This window comes from Elephas maximus, chromosome X (genome assembly GCF_024166365.1).
Source record: "Elephas maximus indicus isolate mEleMax1 chromosome X, mEleMax1 primary haplotype, whole genome shotgun sequence".
NCBI classification, from domain to species: domain Eukaryota; kingdom Metazoa; phylum Chordata; class Mammalia; order Proboscidea; family Elephantidae; genus Elephas; species Elephas maximus.
This window is the reverse complement of record NC_064846.1, coordinates 102,727,610-102,745,218: the sequence shown is the minus strand read 5'-3', so window position 1 is coordinate 102,745,218 and position 17,609 is coordinate 102,727,610. Positions and strand designations below refer to the sequence as shown.

The following is a 17,609-nucleotide window of genomic DNA, read 5'->3' as shown; positions in this document are numbered from 1 at the left end:
ACCTCATTATGAAACTATGGGCATCTCCTTTCCACTATCTAGACCTCAAAATTTCCACCTGTAGAATGAGCGGGGTTAGACTAGATGTTCCTCCAAGTCCCACTCTTCTTTGACTCTTTAAGCAAAGGCACTCATATGTTGCAAAGGAATTAGTGGTTGGGGAATCTGGTAAAGCAGTAACATTATGATGTGAGGCTGCAGGAATCATCAATTAGATGTTTGTTTTAACAATCTCTTCTTGTAAAAGAAAAATTTTTGCATGTGTGTGTGCCCATTGATATTTCTGTGAGAGAAATTTCTGTGCTGGCCAACTCTTCCTGCCACATTTACGAACAAGAGATTGTGAACCCTTCCATAATCAAATTGGTGAGGATCCACATTCAGTTTTAACATTGCTGTTGTTGCTAAGGGCCTTTGAGTTGGTTCCGACTCATAGTGACCCTTATGTAAAACAGAATGAAACACTGCCTGGTCCTCTGCCATCCTCACAATGGTTGTTATCCTTGAGCTCATTGTTTCAGCCTCAATCCATCTCATTGAAGGGCCTTCCTATTTTTCACTGACCCTGTACTTTACGAAACATGTGTCCTTCTCCAGCGACTGATCCCTCCTGATAACAAGTCCAGAGTATGTGAGACGTAATCTCGCCATTCTTGCTTCTAAGGAGCATTCTGGTTGTACTTCTTCCAAACAGATTTGTTCGTTCTTTTGGCAGTCCATGGTATATTCAATATTCTTCACCAAAACCATAATTCAAAAGCATCAGTTCTTCTTTGGTCTTCCTTATCCATTGCCCAGCTTTCACATGCATATGAGGCAACTGAAAATATCATGGCTTGGGTCAGACGCACCTTAGTCCTCAAAGTGACATTGTTGCTTTTGAATCTTTTGCAGCAGATTTGCCCAATGCAATACGCCTTTTGATTTCTTGACTGCTGCTTCCATGGGCGTTGATTGTGGATCCGAGTAAAATGAAATCCTTGACAACTTCAATTTTTTCTCCATTTTTTATGATGTTGCTTACTGGTCCAGTTGTAAGGATTTTTGTTTTCTTTATGTTGAGGTGTAATTCATACTGAAGCCTGTGGTCTTTGATTTTCATCAGTAAGTGCTTCAAGTCCTCCTCACTTTCAGCAAGCAAGGTTTGTCATCTGATTAACACAAGTTATTAATGAGTCTTCCTCCAATCCTGATGCCACATTCTTCTTCACATACTCCAGCTTCTAGGATTATTTGCTCAGCATACAGATTGAATAGGTATGGTGAAAGGATACAACCCTGACACACACCTTTCCTGACTTTAAATCACTCAGTATCCCCTTATTCTGTTCAAACGACTGCCTCTTTATCCATGTACAGGTTATAACATTACATATACATACACACACGCACATATATATAATATATATTACATTATATAATATTATAACATTATTCTCCGCAAAAGACTATCTACATCCTTCAATCTTTAAACACCTTAATAGAGAACAAGTACAGGAGAAGGAATTGAGTGATAAATGCCCTGATGATCCTAATAGCATTCTCCTAGAGAAACATCACAGGCGTGAAATAGTTAAGTACCAGGTTTTTTGGGGGGGGGGGGCGAGGGGTGCTGGCCCACTCTCTGGGTGGCAGGCTTCACAACATCTCTTTTCTCCTGCTAACTTCCTGTTACTCTAAGTGCATGCAGGGATCTGGGCAGTACTCCACAGTCTCCAGGACACTGAGGGCACACAGAAAGACAAACCGGGAATGTATTTCCCCTTTTAGCAAGCTTTTGCCTGGACTAAAGCAAGGGAATGGGACTATATCCAAATAGTGTTGAGTCTCAGTAGCTTTCAGGGCTTCAAACCAGTTCTTTCTGATTCAATAATGGCCAAGGAAATGACGCCGGTACACATCCGAATTTTCAAAATTTGGGTGAATCGGTACCATAATTGGAATGGAAAAAATTACAGCTGAAGCCCTTCTAGAAACTTAATCTCCCTCTTAGAAAACAAGAGCAGCTAACACATTGCATAGCAACGAAATCTCTTGCTGGTTGGATTTTGGGAAGTGTCAGAAATAGCGGTTCCCCACTCAGAGATGGTGGCCAACCATTCTGCTTTGAATGTGTGTTGCTCTTCTCAGTCCTCGCAATAATTCAGTCTCACACATCAAGTTCCTGAAAGGGCTCACTATGCCTCTTCCAAGTCTCCCTTTGCAGGGCTTTGACTTGTAATTTTTCCCGTTCCAGATCACCCAAATTTTAAAACTTCTGGTCTATTCCTGTTCCACTTCATCAGAGATAACTGAATCAATGTGAACTGGTTCAAAGCCCTGGTAGCTTTGCACTCATCCTTCAAATCAGTTAGGAACACCTAAAACTAATACAACACACTATAGTTTACAGAGTGGCTTTCATTTGATTTTTCTACTTGTGAAGTAAGTAGAGCAGAGATTATTAAATCACACTGAGGAGAAAGCCAAGTCTAGAGAGGCAAAATGACTTGCTCAAGGTCACACAACCACTAAATGACAAAGCCAGCATAGAAATTCAGGCTTTTGTGATTCCAACATAAGTTGAAATTATTTCATATGCCACTGGAAGAAACCTACTAGAAAGTTACTGAAGAAAAACTGTTTTTTAATGATTTCTGACTGCTCATATGGGTCTTGCTATGCTAATCACTAACCATTTAAAGGGATCACTTATTCTCCTCTGTAATAGTATTTTAAATGGAACTGTACCTCTTGGGATACAGAATGGCAAAGCCGTGCCCTCCACCAGCTGCACCCTTAAAGAGAATAAGCTGAGCTGGGGATGTAAGAGGGGGACAGCAAAACAATTTTGAATAAAAGCTCAATAAATACTTGTTAACAGCCATGGCAATTATTTTTTAGCCTTCTATATGAAAAAAATATTAATTCTAGAATCTGAAGAAAGGCTTGATTTGCTTTTTTATGACCTTGTTGGCACAACCATATAGTCTAATGCTAGACCAGGGAGCTGAGAAAAACTGGATTCTAGGCCCAGCTTTGATGCCTTCTGTGAGGCTGATCCTAGACAAGTCCCCTACCCTCTTTGGAACTCAAGTTGCCTTACTGGTTAAACAAGAGACGTGGAATCAACAATTCTTTCAGTTCTAAAATTTTGTACCTGAGAAATCTTTTAAACATTTAATTGTCCTAAACCTACTGTTGGAAACCCTGGTGGTGTAGTGGTTAAGCGCTACGGCTGCTAACCAAAGGGCTGGCAGTTCAAATCCGCCAGGCACTCCTTGGAAGCTCTATGGGGCAGTTCTACTCTGTCCTATAGGGTCGCTATGAGTCAGAATCTATTCACGGGCACTGAGTTTGGTTTTTTTATTGTTGTTGTTGTTAAACCTACTGTTACCACTAGAGGGCACTCATACACTTGACTATGTGGCTGAGGTTTCTCCAGTGTCTCAGATCTAACTTACAGGTTCTTTTCCATCCATGGCCTCCATCCATAGCCTTCTGTTAGCTTCAGAAAGGGCTTGCAGAGTGATGGTTCCTGGCCTAAGGGGGAAAAAAAAAGACAAGTTTAAAGCAGAAAACTCACCTGAGAACATGGAGTCTTGTGTTCTAGGTTTCCTCTCTGTCCTGAGAGGTATCACTTAGCAGGCACAGGCATATGGAACTCCAGTTGTTCAAAATCACCTTCACTCAGAATGATAATGGACAACTTACAGAACAACAACTTTGGGAATACTGGGAAATATGGTATCTTGGTGGCCTCATGCCAGGGTCAGGCAAGGAAATAGGAAGGCAGATGCCAGGACATCTCACCACAATGCAGATTTAAACTGGCCTCATTGTGTTTGAGCCAAACTGAGGTTCTCCCTGCTTCCTTCTCTTGGGAGCTGGCAACTCAGTCTGAGCTCAGGAGACGAGCTTGTTTATCACAGGCACATTTATCCATCAGGAAAATGGCTTTGCTCTTTCTACCACTTAAGATGTTTAAGGAACATTTCCAGTTGGAAAGAGTTTAACAACATGCACACTGGCTCAGCCACAGGGAGGAGACCACTTGGCTGACTTAAGAAATTCTTAAGACTAATAATAACTACTAATATTTATTGAATTCTCACTAAGTGTCTAAGTGTCGGTTTCTGTTCTAAGTGGTTTATATGTATTAACTCATTTAATTCCACTCAATAAGCCTATAAACTAGGTATTATGAAAGCATTTGGAGATTCTCGGGTGCTACAGAAAGTCAAATTCAAGGAACAATATCGTTAAGGACAGCAAGACAAAGTGGAAAAAGTACTGGCTTCTAGACCAGGCTCCTCCACTAATTAATTTTATGACAAAAACATGTATAGCATATCAGCAGTAGAGTGCAGTGGTTAGAGACCAAAATGCCTGGATTTGGATCCTGGCTGTACCATCTACTAGCTGTGTAACACTGAATAAGTCGCTTACCTTCTGTCTGCCTCCTTATCTTCTTTTTTGAAATGGGGATAATAACACCCCTTACCTCATGGGACTGTGGTGAGGACTAAAGGAGGTTACTGTATTTTTACGCAAATAATGACTGCCTTCTACATTTGTTTGCCCGCTGTGCTCTCCCTCCGAAAGGTATTTTCGAAAGTACTCTATGCTAAATTTTACAGCAACGTGTAAAAAAAAATTGGCATAGCAGTGCTTATGAAAATACCTAGTGGGGGGGTAGACACAGCTGGCAAACAAATGTAGAAGGTGAATGTTGTTTGCATAAAAATACAGTATACACTTAAAAGGCTGAAAATGGTGCCTGTTACCTAGGAGGTACCCAGAAAATGTTAGCAGTTGTTATTATTATTATTATGGCCTATCAAGCTAGGATGTGCTAAGAGGCTATGGTTTCAAGTGCTTTTAGGAGCACTAAATGAAAAATCTTATCCACTGTTCCTGAAATATGAAAGGGGACTCAAAAAGTCCTTTGCTCTGTGCTCCAGGGAACATGATGACAGGTGTGTGATGCCTGCAGGCATCCTGACTCTGTTCCCTATATCAGATTGACTTGCCAGGAAAACAGATATCACATCCCTCAAATAACTACATGTGCAGAGAGGCACCTAAGGACCAAGTTATTATTATATTTGATGCTCTATTTCACATGTTTATTCTGCTTATAATAAACAATAGAACAAAATAAAAAGAGCATGGGCTTTAGAGTCCTGCAGACTAGGGTTTGAGCTCAGCCTTGCTGCTTACTATGTGAATTTGTTTGGGCAATTCAGATAAATGTACACCTACTCCTCACTTGGAAACCCTGGTGGTGTAGTGGTTAAGTGCTACGGCGGCTAACCAAAAGATCAGCAGTTCGAATCCACCAGGCACTCCTTGGAAACTCTATGGGTTAGTTCTACTCTGTCCTATAGCATCCCTATGAGTTAGAATTGACTCAACAGCAGCAGGGAGACTTCTAACTTATTGATTATCTTATTATCTGACGTTATGCATTTATGGCAAGAGTATAAAATCTACTATTTTGCGCAGCAATGACGTATATCTGGCAGTAACAAATGCTAAGATGTGAAGCGAGAGTAACGCTGGCTGTGATAGTTAAGGTTATGTGTCAACTTGGCTAGGCCATGACTCTCAGTGGTTTGGCAGTTACGTAATGATGTGATTTGGCAGTTATGTAATGACGTAATTTGGCAGTTATGTAATGATGTAGTCATCCTCTACATTTGCATAATGCTGATTTTTACATAACGACTTGGTCTTTGGGACCTAACCATGTCAATAAGTGAGGAGTGGTTGTATAAGTCTCAGTCTGCTCACCTATAAAATGAGAGCAGTGGAGATTAAATGTGAAAATGTTTTTAAAGTGTCCAATATGTGATAACTAAAATCATAGACACATCAAAACTTTAAATCCTTGGTTCTAGTCTCAGAATTCCTCAGCATTCTGGACTCGAAAAAAACTACATTTAACAATAAACATCAAATTTAGTACCGACCATGAGACATGCATAGCATTAGGTCAAAGAATTACAAAGATTAGTTGGTCTCAGCCGTAATCTCACAGCTAAACTGTAACTGCACTGAAACAATGATAATGTTATTTGCAAGCAGTTTCCAAATTTAAGCTGAAAAGGCATCAGAATATTTTAATTTCTTTTAAGCACTTTAATACTGTAGAGCCAGAGACACTAAAGATTCCTGAGAGGGAAACTACAGTCAAAGGTCATTTACTGTTTACTATCGCAGCCATCTTTGATTGGGGGCATTCATTTTTAACAAAGAAGGTCATATGGATTCACAAACAAATATTCTTAAGGTCAAATAATGATATTCCAATTTTTAAAATGGGGAAAGAGACTAATAGTTATTTATTCCCAAACAAAAAGGACAGTCCTCATCTCTTAATCTGATCTTTATGATCCCTGTCACCGACAGCTTTTGTCCACATAATATTGTAATTCGCCCTTCAAGTTCCTTTCTAGCAATCTGATCACATTGTTAAAATCTATTTTCTTATTCAGTACCTAGTAATAAAAGTAATAGATTGAAATAAAATCTAGAAACACATTTAATCATTGAATTTTGGATCAACCTCTCAACTACAAAACATGCCTTTCCTCAAAGTAACTCCAAATGCTCCCATTTAAAAATTGAAAGGTTAAGTTTTCCTCCGATAAAACTGCTCAGGTTCAGAAAAAAAAAAAAGAGGGGGTTATGAGAGAGAAACAAATGCAACCAAGTCCAAAATTTTTTAAGCCATAGCTCTAGTATCTGCAGGCTAAACCATTGCCAGTTCACATAAATAGCTATAAAGTATGGGAAGTCTACATCATGCTTGGATCAAGTGGAGTAATAAAGACTCCCCAATACTACCAGTACCCTCTATCCTATCTGCCCTCCCCGCAAAATGTGCACTAATTCACTTGTTCTTTTCTGTTACATTAACAGATAAAAAAGAAAGAGCTTTGCTATTCAAACTTACTTGTAGCATCACCAAACGCTGACCATTTACATATCTGACAGCAAATTTAACCCTAGAAGTGACTTTTTATGCCCAGAGCAGATGAGGCACCCCAACCCCCAAAAAAGAAAAAAAAAACCTGTTTCTGTGGAGTCGATTTCGACTCATAGTGACCCTATATGACAGAGTAGAACTGCCCCATGGGGTTCCAAGGCTATAATCTTTATGGAACCAGACTGCTACATCTCTCTCCCACCGAGTGGCTGGTGGGTTTGAACTGCCATCCTTTCAGTTAGCAGCTGAGCATTCTAACCACAGCACCACCGGGGCTCCTCGCAAGTGAGGCAAGGCTGACTAAAACTTGCATAAACAGAATCAGCTTTGGGCCAGGCCTAATAGGGATCCCTGTGAATAGCAGCCAAGAGAGCCAATATAATGATGTCTTGAACAGAATTACTCCTGTTCATCAACAAGGGATGATAAAGGAAAATGAAAGACCTACCCAGGCTCAGCATCTGGCACTTAGGGACACTGCCAATTCACACCAGCCCAGCTTACCTTTCATTAGTTTCTATGTCAAAACAGAACCTCTTGTCGATAGACTCCGTTTTCCTTCTCACACAGTACTTCAGGGTTAAGTCCAAGGGCCCCTGATACAAGAGAAGGAGTAACAGTCAATTTAAAAGAAAAAAAAATGCACAAAAGTTTCTTCTGCCTCCTGTGGTGTTCTCAGTGTAACTTGGAAGGCATCTAATCAAGGCAGCAGGAACAATGTGTAGGCTCACTGAGAACCTTGTCCCTTAAAAGGCTACTTCCAGCAAGATGGCAGATGGTTTGTCCCTGCTTCAAAAAGCAATAGCTGAGACCAAGAGAAAATGTTCAGGTAGGCCAGTGCTCTTTCCCAAATGAGGTAGAATAAATAGGAAGCTCAATATATGTTATCTCAGGGAAGTGAAGCAGAAATGGGCTGCCCAACTGGCATTAGGCATACACAATAAAATTTTCATGAGTTTTCTAGGTTGCAACAGGGTAAGTGGCTTTTTGTAGCCCTCCTTAGAAAGTCAGAGGAAGCTGAGCAAAGAAGCTTCCATTAAAGTGGCAGATGCAGGAAGGAAGACAAACATTTTTGTTGCCCACCCCCCATCCTTGAGGATAACAGGAATCCCTAAAGCAATCTCTTCTAAGGCAGGGCAGGTGTAGTGGAAACAAGCAAATTTGTATAAGGTGGCATTTGATATTTCATATGTGTAAAATATTTTGGCCCACCTCAGCCTTGTGTGCACTTAACAAGGCCACGGAAACCCACTTTCTCCACAGATTAAAATTCCCCAGTCCCACGTTGTTCAGTTTCCCTCTATTATCTCAACAGAGACAATGTGGGGAAGAGAAGTAACAATTATTCATCATTTACTATGTGTCACATATTATGCTAGGCATTTTTTAAATCAACTTTCTTCACGACAATCCTTGAGGAAAGTGAAGCTCAGAGAGGTAAAATGGTTTGCTCAAAGTCACCCAAGTTGGTATAATGAAGTAGCAATAAACTGTTGTTGTTGGGTGCCGTTGAGTCCGTTCCGACTCACAGTAACCCTATAGGACAGAGTAGAACTGCCCCATAAGGTTTCCAAGGAGCAGCTGGTGGATTTGAATTGGCAACCTTTTGGTTAGCAGCAGAGATCTTAACCTCTATGCCATGGGGGCTCCAGCAATAAACTAGGAACCAATAAACTAGGAAGCTTTAAAACCTGGGGTTTTATCTCAGTCAGGAATCCCTGTGTAGTGCAAATGGTTAACGTGCAGCTGCTAACCAAAAGGCTGGAGGTTCAAGTCTACCTAGAGGCACCTCGGAAGAAAGGCATGGCTATCCACTTTAGAAAATCAGCCATTGAAAATCCTATGAAGAGCAGTTCTACTCTGATACACATGGGGTCGGCATGAGTAGGAGTCAACTCAACAGCGACTGATTTGATTTTTGGTTTGTCTCACTTATGTCATTTACAAGTATGTGACCCTGAGCAAATCATTTTCCCTCTCTGAGTCTTAACTTCACAATCTATTAAATGGTTATAATACTTCTAACCCTAAGGTCTCAAACTCAAAAACATTTCTTGAGTGCTAGGTCTCTGTCTGGGCACCATGGTAAGTATTTTCAGATACTATGCCATCCAAGCTGGCCTATATGGCTGATTATTCAATATCTCTCTACTTTTGCTGCTCCTGCGGTATAAAAACTCAATCCGAAATTAATCCTCCAATCTGCCTTACCTACCCCAACACTTGGGATGCTGAGTATTGCATTGCCAGAGTCTTTTAAGAAGAGAGTGATTAACAATGTCATATACTTACCCTGCCTCTTTAAACTCTCAACTCCCTCAGCATTGATGGCATCACCACTCAGGGGCTGCCCACCACTCAGCCTCATCTCTAGTCATTCCCCACCTACTTTATGCCCCAGCAGTATAGAAACACTCTTATTTCTCACGCACACTCTTTTATGACTCCATGACTTTGCACATACTGTTCCTTCTACACAAAATGGATTTCCCTATGTTGACTGGCTAAATTCTTACTTGTTCTACAAAATAGAGCTCAGCGTTCATTTTCTCCACATTCCTCGCCTACCAGTACCACCAACTGTCGTCAAGTTGATTTTGACTCATGGTGACTTCATGTGTGTCAGAGTAAAACTATGCACAGGGTTTTCGGTGGTCGATTTTTCAGAAATAGATCACCAGGCCTTTCTCCAGAGGTGTCTCTGAGTGGATTTGAACTGCCAACCTTTCGGTTAGTAGCCAAGCATGTAACCATTTGCACCACCCTAAGCCATATTTTAAGCCATATATTTCCCATTGTGCTTTCTACATTATATTAAAATTTCCTGTTCTCATGACTGATTTCTTCACTGGACTGAGAACTCCTCAAGGACATGGACAGTGTTTTATTCATCATTATAGCTCTAGTACCTAGCATGGAAGAACACACTAAAACTGAGGTGCTTGACATAACTAAAATGGCTGACACGGGTGTGAATTCGACTCCATTTTGTCCTATGCCCCTGCTTTGCTTTTTAGAGTATGTGACCCATGACCACACTCTTAGCCACACCCAGAACATGGAAGGATACAGAAGGAGCCAGCTCAGGAATGCAGGAAACTGTAGCTAAGGTGGAGTACCCCTGCCAATAGAAATTCTTGACAAATGAATTGTACAAGAGCATGTTGAACGTCAACCAATTAAATGCACCCTCATACCCTTCCCAACTCTGTACAAAGTTCTGCAAAACTGAGTATCAAAGACAGGACCTTATGCTCCGTCTTCGGAATGCCATTTTGAACTTTCATTTTGGCACTTCCCGATTTGCAAATCTTTGAATCTGAATAAAATTCTTCTTTTATTTTACAGAAACTGTTTTGTTTTTAACACTAGCAAGTAGGTGGTGCTCAATAAATGTTTAGGAACCAGATTGTCGTCTATGCCATTTTTCAGTTGAGGAAACTCAATAAATGTTTGTGAACCAGATTATCATCTGTGTCACTTTTCAGATAAGGAAACAGACTGAGAAAGATTAAGTAATTTACTCAACACTAAAAAGCTACTAGGCCACAGAACTAGTATTTAAACTGAGTCCTTGAGACTCAAAATGCAGTGCTCTTCCCTCTCACCACAAATGACTTACAGCGGAGGGATGAGGATAATAAAATAGTGTTTCAGAAAATGATCTGTAAGATGAACAGCACAACATAAATGGGATTGACAGGCTAAACTCTGTAGGAAACACTAACAAGCACCACAGACAGAAAGAGGGCCAATTCTTCCATCTTCAAACTGGGCTAATGATATTTCGCATACTTGTTGGCAGAATAAATGAGGCAATGACATAAAGTGCCCCATTCAGTGCCTGGCGCACTACAGGCATTCAATAAGTATTGCTGCTGCTAAGTGCCATCATGTCAATTTTCAACTCAATATTTTTTTTAGTGACCCCATGTGACATAGTAGAACTGCCCAAAAGGATTTTCTTGGCTGTATCTTTATGGGAGCAGATTACCAGGTCTTTCTCCCTACAGCGGCTAAGTGGATTAAAACTGCTGACCTTCCGGTTGGCAGCCAAGTGCTTTACTGTTGAGACATCAGAGCTCTTTATTCAATAAATAGTGCCTTTTTATGGTGTTCTGGCTCAGTTCCTAGTACTAGTTTGTGTTTTAGAAACATATATGATAAAAATAAATGATTCTTTCACCATACTTATTCAATCTGTGCTGAGAAAATAATCCGAGAAGCTGGACTATATGAAGAAGGACAGGGCATCAGGATAGGAGGAAGGCTCATTAACAACCTGTGATATGCAGATGACAAAAACTTCCTTGCTGAAAGTGAAGAAGACTTGAAGCACTTTGTGATGAAGACCGAAGTATGGATTACATCTCAACATAAAGAAAACAAAAATCCTCACAACTGGAGCAATAAGCAACATCATGATAAATGGAGAAAAGACTGAAGTTGTCAAGGATTTCATTTTATTTGCATCCACAATCAGTGCTCGTGGACGCAGCAGTCAAGAAATCAAACAACACATTGCATTGGGCACATATGCTGCAAAAGATCTCTTTAAAGTGTTAAAAAGCAAAGATATCACTTTGAGGACTAAAGTGAACCTGGCCCAAGCCATGGTATTTTCAATCGCCTCATATGCAAGCAAAAGCTGGACAATGAATAAGGAAGACTGAAGAATTGACAACTTTGAATTAATGGTGCTGGTGAAGAATACTGAATATACCATGGACTGTGAGATGAACAAACAAATCTGTCTTGGAAGAGGTACAGCCAGAACACTCCTTAGAAGTGAGGATGGCAAGACCACGTCTCACATACTTTGGACATGTCATCAGGAGGGACCAATCTCTGGAGAAGAACATCATGTTTGGTGAAGTCCAGCATCAATGAAAAAGAGGAAGACCCTCAACAAGATGGATTGACACAGTGGCTGCAACAATGGGATCAAGTATAACAATGATTGTGAGGATGGGCAGGACCCAGCAGTGTTGCATTCTGATGTACATAGGGTTGCTATGAGTCAGAACCAACTCGATGGTGCCTTACAACACAACATAATAATAGCACCATAAAAGCCACTAGTGCTATTATTATTATAGTATCATTTACTGTTTATATTTCTAAAACACAAACTTGTACTAGGAACTGAATCAGAGAACTGACAAGAAGAAATCACTTCCAAATCTAATTTCGGTAAATTCAAGTACCTACTTCCACCTTCCCCCTCTCTTAAATGTGGAACCAAGTTCATCTTTTCATTCCATAAGGAATCCCATATCAAAACTGCTTAGGCTGATGATATTGTAGTTTTGCAAGCAGCCACTCAAGGAAAAGGGAAGAGGGAAAGAAAAGGTGGGATTGTTCTCATCTGCTAAACCAAAAACCAAACTCACTGCCAAGTCCATTCTAACTCATTACGACACTACAGGACAGAGGTGAACTACCCCATAGGGTTTCCAAGGAGCAGCTGGGTGGATTCAAACTGCCAACCTATAGGTTAGCAGCCTGAGCTCTTAACAACTGTGCCACCAATGGTCCCTCGTCTGCTAGGAGGATACGAAAGTAGTGCCTGTTGCCTCGTCTTGGGCTTTGCAGTGAGCAGCTCTAAGCAAGAGAAAAAGAGCCTAAATGTGCTTACTGCCTGAGAAATTAGTTTTAAAGTCTGGGATTTGGGCAATAATTTGTATGGAAAATAAGAGGAAGAGACTGAAGGCCAGTGCTGTTTATAAACACTTGCCAGTCATATAAGTCAGCTACGTTCTTACTGAACTGGAACAAATTCTGGGTTGCAGCACAAGATGAATTTTTTGGCACCGTAGTGAAAAGTACTTTGGTAACTGACAGACTAGAAACTTAGGAAAGTTTTGGAGTCTTGAAAGAGTAACAGGCCCCGTTTAGTGTATTTCACTAGAGGTGCATCCCATCTACAACCCACACTCAAGGCAGAGTGGCAAATACTGTGGTTAAAGAAAAAAAAAGTTTTCAACAGCCTGCCACCAAAAACCTCAGGCCTCTCTAATTTCATATGAACAAGCCATACAAGAGACATCTCCCACGGAAAGTACCAAAAATGGAGGGAAATTCTCCAAATTTCTGCCTACTTACATTAGGCCTTCAAACGAAACTACTACTTTCAAACTAAGAAGTGCACCTTGAAGTGCTATCAACAAACAATTCATAGAGTGGAAATACTTAAAAATCATGCCTTGCAACCCCGTCTGAGAGCCAGTTAAAGGAGAAAGAGACACATTTAACTACTTTAGAACATGAACAGTCTGTCTGACAACCAGTTTTTTGCTTAAGAAGCCTCTATATGTATATGTAGAGGAACAGGATTGTCCTGGTGAGTAAGCTATCTTCTCAGTGTGTTACAATTATCTTGCCATTTGGGGGAGTGCGGGAGGTTTGGAGGGCAGAAAAGAGGTATTAACTGCTTAAAGGTATTTGAGTACTACATGCAATGTGAGGTATAGGTGATTTTAACTTCAGGTAATAGATGTACGCCTTTAAAATGAATTTTTGGAAACTGAATCATATTTTCAATTCTTCCTACTTAAAGAAATCCTAAAGTAGAGTCATCTTAAAAGCAAATAAAACTGTCCTCCTCCAATTCATCCATATTTTTGCACACAGTCTTTGCACAACACAACAGGTAATTATAGTAATTTAATAAGTAGTCTGAAAGAGCACAGACACTTTTAGAAGTCCTCATATAATTGACAGGGAGATTTTTCACTAAGCTAAGTCATATCTAGCCCAATGCAAACTTACAGCAAGGAGAACATATAAGTCATCGCTTCATTGACAGTGATGGACTTGATTATTTGACACTAAGACAACATATATTATTTTCTAAGATACAGCCACACGCAAGAACTGACCTGCTTAGCACCTGGCTTCTGCTCCATAGGAATCATGGTGAGCGTCTTGGTCTCTTTCTCATACTGGCAGTAGTATTTCATCCAGGATATCCCCAAAGCCCCTACAAAGACAGGTAGAAGTGTGCTCACAGAATAAAAATTTTTGGCTGTGTGGTCAGTCCACCCCTAAGATGGAAGCTTTGAATAGCTTGCTCTTCAGTCATCCTCCAAATCCAGCCCTGCCCTTCCCCTAAGCCTCAGCCCTACATAGCCCCCTGCCTACTGCACATATGGAGATGCTAACTTTTATCACGGCCACAATGCTGTCCATATCTGCTCTGTCTTACTGAGGGTATGAAGGCATTGGGTCGAAGCTGAAAAAGTAAAATCAAATAGCACATAAGGGTTTGTATAATGTTACTTAGGAGAAAAGAAAGCTTGAATTCTCTGAAATAGTCAGTGACTGGATGAGTTAACCCATTTTTCTTGGTTAGCAATGAACAACAAATACTAGCATGCCATACCCATTGAAATCATGGATAATCATGAAGTGCTCTAAGAGCAGCCATGTGATCCTGATGCAGTGGAAAGTACCACTATACCTATAGTGGTAGGGGCATGTGGTTTTTGGCATCTCACAAACCTGAGTTTAAGCTTAAGACTGTCACTTGTTAGTTGAGTGACTTTCAATTGGTGATCTGCCTTCTATGAGACTTAGTGGCCTCGTGTGTAAAATGGATATGATAAGGTAGTTTAAAAAATTAAATGAGACAGTGAACTTTAAGCACTTAGCATCATGTCTAGCACATACTAGGTATTTGGCTATCTCCTTTCTCCTACATCCATTACGACCTAGTCCCCATTTTGAATTTCAGAGAAGTTCTTATCACCTCAGAGCTAAGACAAATCTTTGGCCTCCCCCCCGCCAATTTATCCTTCCTTTTTTGATATTTTATTTTTTTTTTGTTGTTGAAAATATACACAGCAGAACATACACCAATTCAACAGTTTCTACATGCAAAGTTCAGTGACACTGATTACATTCTTCAAATTGTGCAACCTTCCTCACCCTTCTCTTCTGAGTTGTTCTTCCCCAATTAACATAAATTCATGGCTGCCTAAGGTTCCTATCTCATCTTTCGAGTTGCTGTTGTCAGTCTGTTCTACCTCCTAGTTCAGTGAGTTATGCATACGGTCTTAAAACCTTTCAAGCAGCTATCCAAGGCACAACTGGTCGCTATTTGCTTGGAACAACAGAGGAAGAAGGGAGAGTAAGGAATAGGAAATTGAATGTGTGGCTAATTGTTTCCATGAACAACTGCTTCCTTTGTCATGAGACCAAAGGAGCTGGATGGTGCCTGGACACCATTACTGAACATTTTGATCAATGATTCTATAGTAGAATCCTGATCGAAAGGTGAAAAACAGAACAGAATTTCAAATACTCATGGAATTCAGACTTTCTGAAGCCATAGAGGCTAAATGAAGCCATAGAGACTAAATGAACCCCCAAAACTACTACACTGCATCTTTAATCCTTAAACCAAAAATATCCCCTGAAGTCTTCTTACAACCAAACACTACTTTAGCTTAACTGGTAAAGAATGTCTGCCTTAAGAATTATGCTCTTTTAAGATCTATCTTATGGGATCTCCTTCCTTTTTATTTTTACTATTCCTAGCATATTCTCCAAAGAGTTGTAGCTGTCAGGAGTCCGTGAGCAACATGGATGCCTGGAGTTCAAAAAGGCTAAGTGGCAGTAAGTACCAGACTACTGAAACTCAGTGGGTAACCCTGTATTCCCACATACATTTTTCTTGCGTATAGAGATAGCCTTCAATGGTGGGCTGTCCTGGTAGTTTGCATGTTTGGGGAGCTTCTTTCATCCTTCTCTTAAGTTCTCCCATCTCTTCCCGGGTACTGGAGAAATGATTTCTTGTCTGCCAAGACATTATCATCGTAATCATGATCATCATAAATAACATCAAGCATAAGTGTTTATTGGTCAGAGAGCCAGTATAGAGCTTTCTCTGCTTAAATCATGACTAAAATATAGCAAAAAACAAATGGTGAATGATATCAGGACTGTAAAACAATTTTATAAAGATTAATGGTATAAAAAGATGGGAATATAAACAACACCATACACATAAAACCATGACTAGAAGACTTTTTTTAACAGAGAATTACTTAAGGCTCCAATAAATAAGAGAGCTAGAATTCCGAGGGCCAGAGTAAACTCTGCTTTGCAAAAAGGGGGGCTGTAGAGAAGGTTCCCAGAGATAACATTCTCATGGTAACTTCTAAGTTCTGCCTCAAGTATAGCTACTGCTTACATGACCCTGAACCAAATCCTGGTTGTTAGGATAAAATATATGAGAGGATGCTCTTATCAAATATTTTGAATATAACCCAATAGAGAAGTTAAGCTTTCATAGTCATGAATAAAAAAAGTTAATGGTAAGAAGAAATTTATTAACAACTACACAACTGAAACACAATGGCAAGACACAGTTGAAATGTTGGTATGAGAATCACTTCTTAGTGTTCAATCTCAAAGCTGTAACATGATGTCAGTGAAAAGGGTGATCTGGGCTGCCTTGTCTGGTTGGGACCACTCTATAGATCTATGATACTATAAATGAGTCAGCCATATATATATATATATATATATATATATATATATATATACATAGCTGTTTTTAAACTTGTACTTGCCAAGTTATAGTTGGAGGAATTTCAAATGATTGATTTGGATGTGAAAGAATTCACAGAAGAGGTAGGCCCAAGACAGCGGAGTAGTCAGATACTTCCAGTGGTCCCTCTTACAACAAAGACACAAAAAAACAAGTGAATCAATTACACATAACAACCTAGGAGCCCTGATCATCAAAGGCAAAGTTGAGGAATTGGACTGAGTGGAAGAGGGAAGGAGAGATGGTTCAGAAGCAGTGAGGAGTTGCCAGACATGACCTGGTGGGAACCAGCACTCTGCAGGCCGGATCAGCTGCCATGCGCGGTAAGGCAAGCAGTAGCATTCGGGATGCGATTTCCACATTGGGAGAGACCGAAAGGCAGAGAGTCCGCTCAACCCTCCAGAACCAGCGAGAAGCAGCCTTCAATCAGCAAAAGATAATTATATGCATATAATCTACCACACGGATCAAAAAACATCCTATTTGAGAAGAACCTCTCCCCCGTTTACCTGCTACCTCCCCACTCTGCACCAGTCCTAGGGCTGCTTAAGTAACTGCCACTTCCCCTGGGCTGGGAGTAGGGCCCATCAAGCATCCTGAGCCATTCTCCCAGCCTGGGAAAGGGAACAAATTAACAGAAAAAATAATCAGCCAGCTCCCATAAGCCAGGAACTTGGCGCAGGTACAGTTCCTTTGCCTGGTCACAGGCATAAGTCATCCACAGATATTGAATGCCTCTCAGCCCTGCATAGACCTGCATAAGACCTCATTAGCACAGTAAAACAGGGTATATGCCTAAAGCCTAACGTCACTGTATCAGCTATATGGTGCAGTGGCAGGTTCCTGGCATTTGACACTGCTCTGCCCATTAAGCAGGGTCCTCACCTACCCACATCAGGGGCCTGAGGACTGGTGACTCCACTCATACCACCTACGCACCTACAAACGGGGTACAAGAATAAGTGGTGTCTCCCAATCTTAACACCTAACAGCACTAGGTACTCCTAGTCCAGCTGCAAAACCCACCCACCTATGCATTCTAGGTAACAGGTACATGCTTTCCTCCAAGACACTCAGGGG

The 17,609-nt window shown here is 40.6% G+C and overlaps 1 protein-coding gene across 1 annotated transcript in view; it reads right to left on the bottom strand.

Moving 5' to 3' along the window:
• The window catches only part of OPHN1 (oligophrenin 1), a 562,106-nt gene that overhangs the window by 220,821 nt on the left and 323,676 nt on the right, over nucleotides 1-17,609 (bottom strand). The window contains exons 9-12 of the mRNA XM_049872355.1: nucleotides 15,644-15,773; nucleotides 13,855-13,955; nucleotides 7,478-7,569; nucleotides 3,444-3,522 (exon numbers count right to left, since the gene is read on the bottom strand). Of these exons, the coding sequence (XP_049728312.1) occupies nucleotides 3,444-3,522; nucleotides 7,478-7,569; nucleotides 13,855-13,955; nucleotides 15,644-15,773 (402 nt within the window). The remainder of the gene's footprint in view (nucleotides 1-3,443; nucleotides 3,523-7,477; nucleotides 7,570-13,854; nucleotides 13,956-15,643; nucleotides 15,774-17,609) is intronic.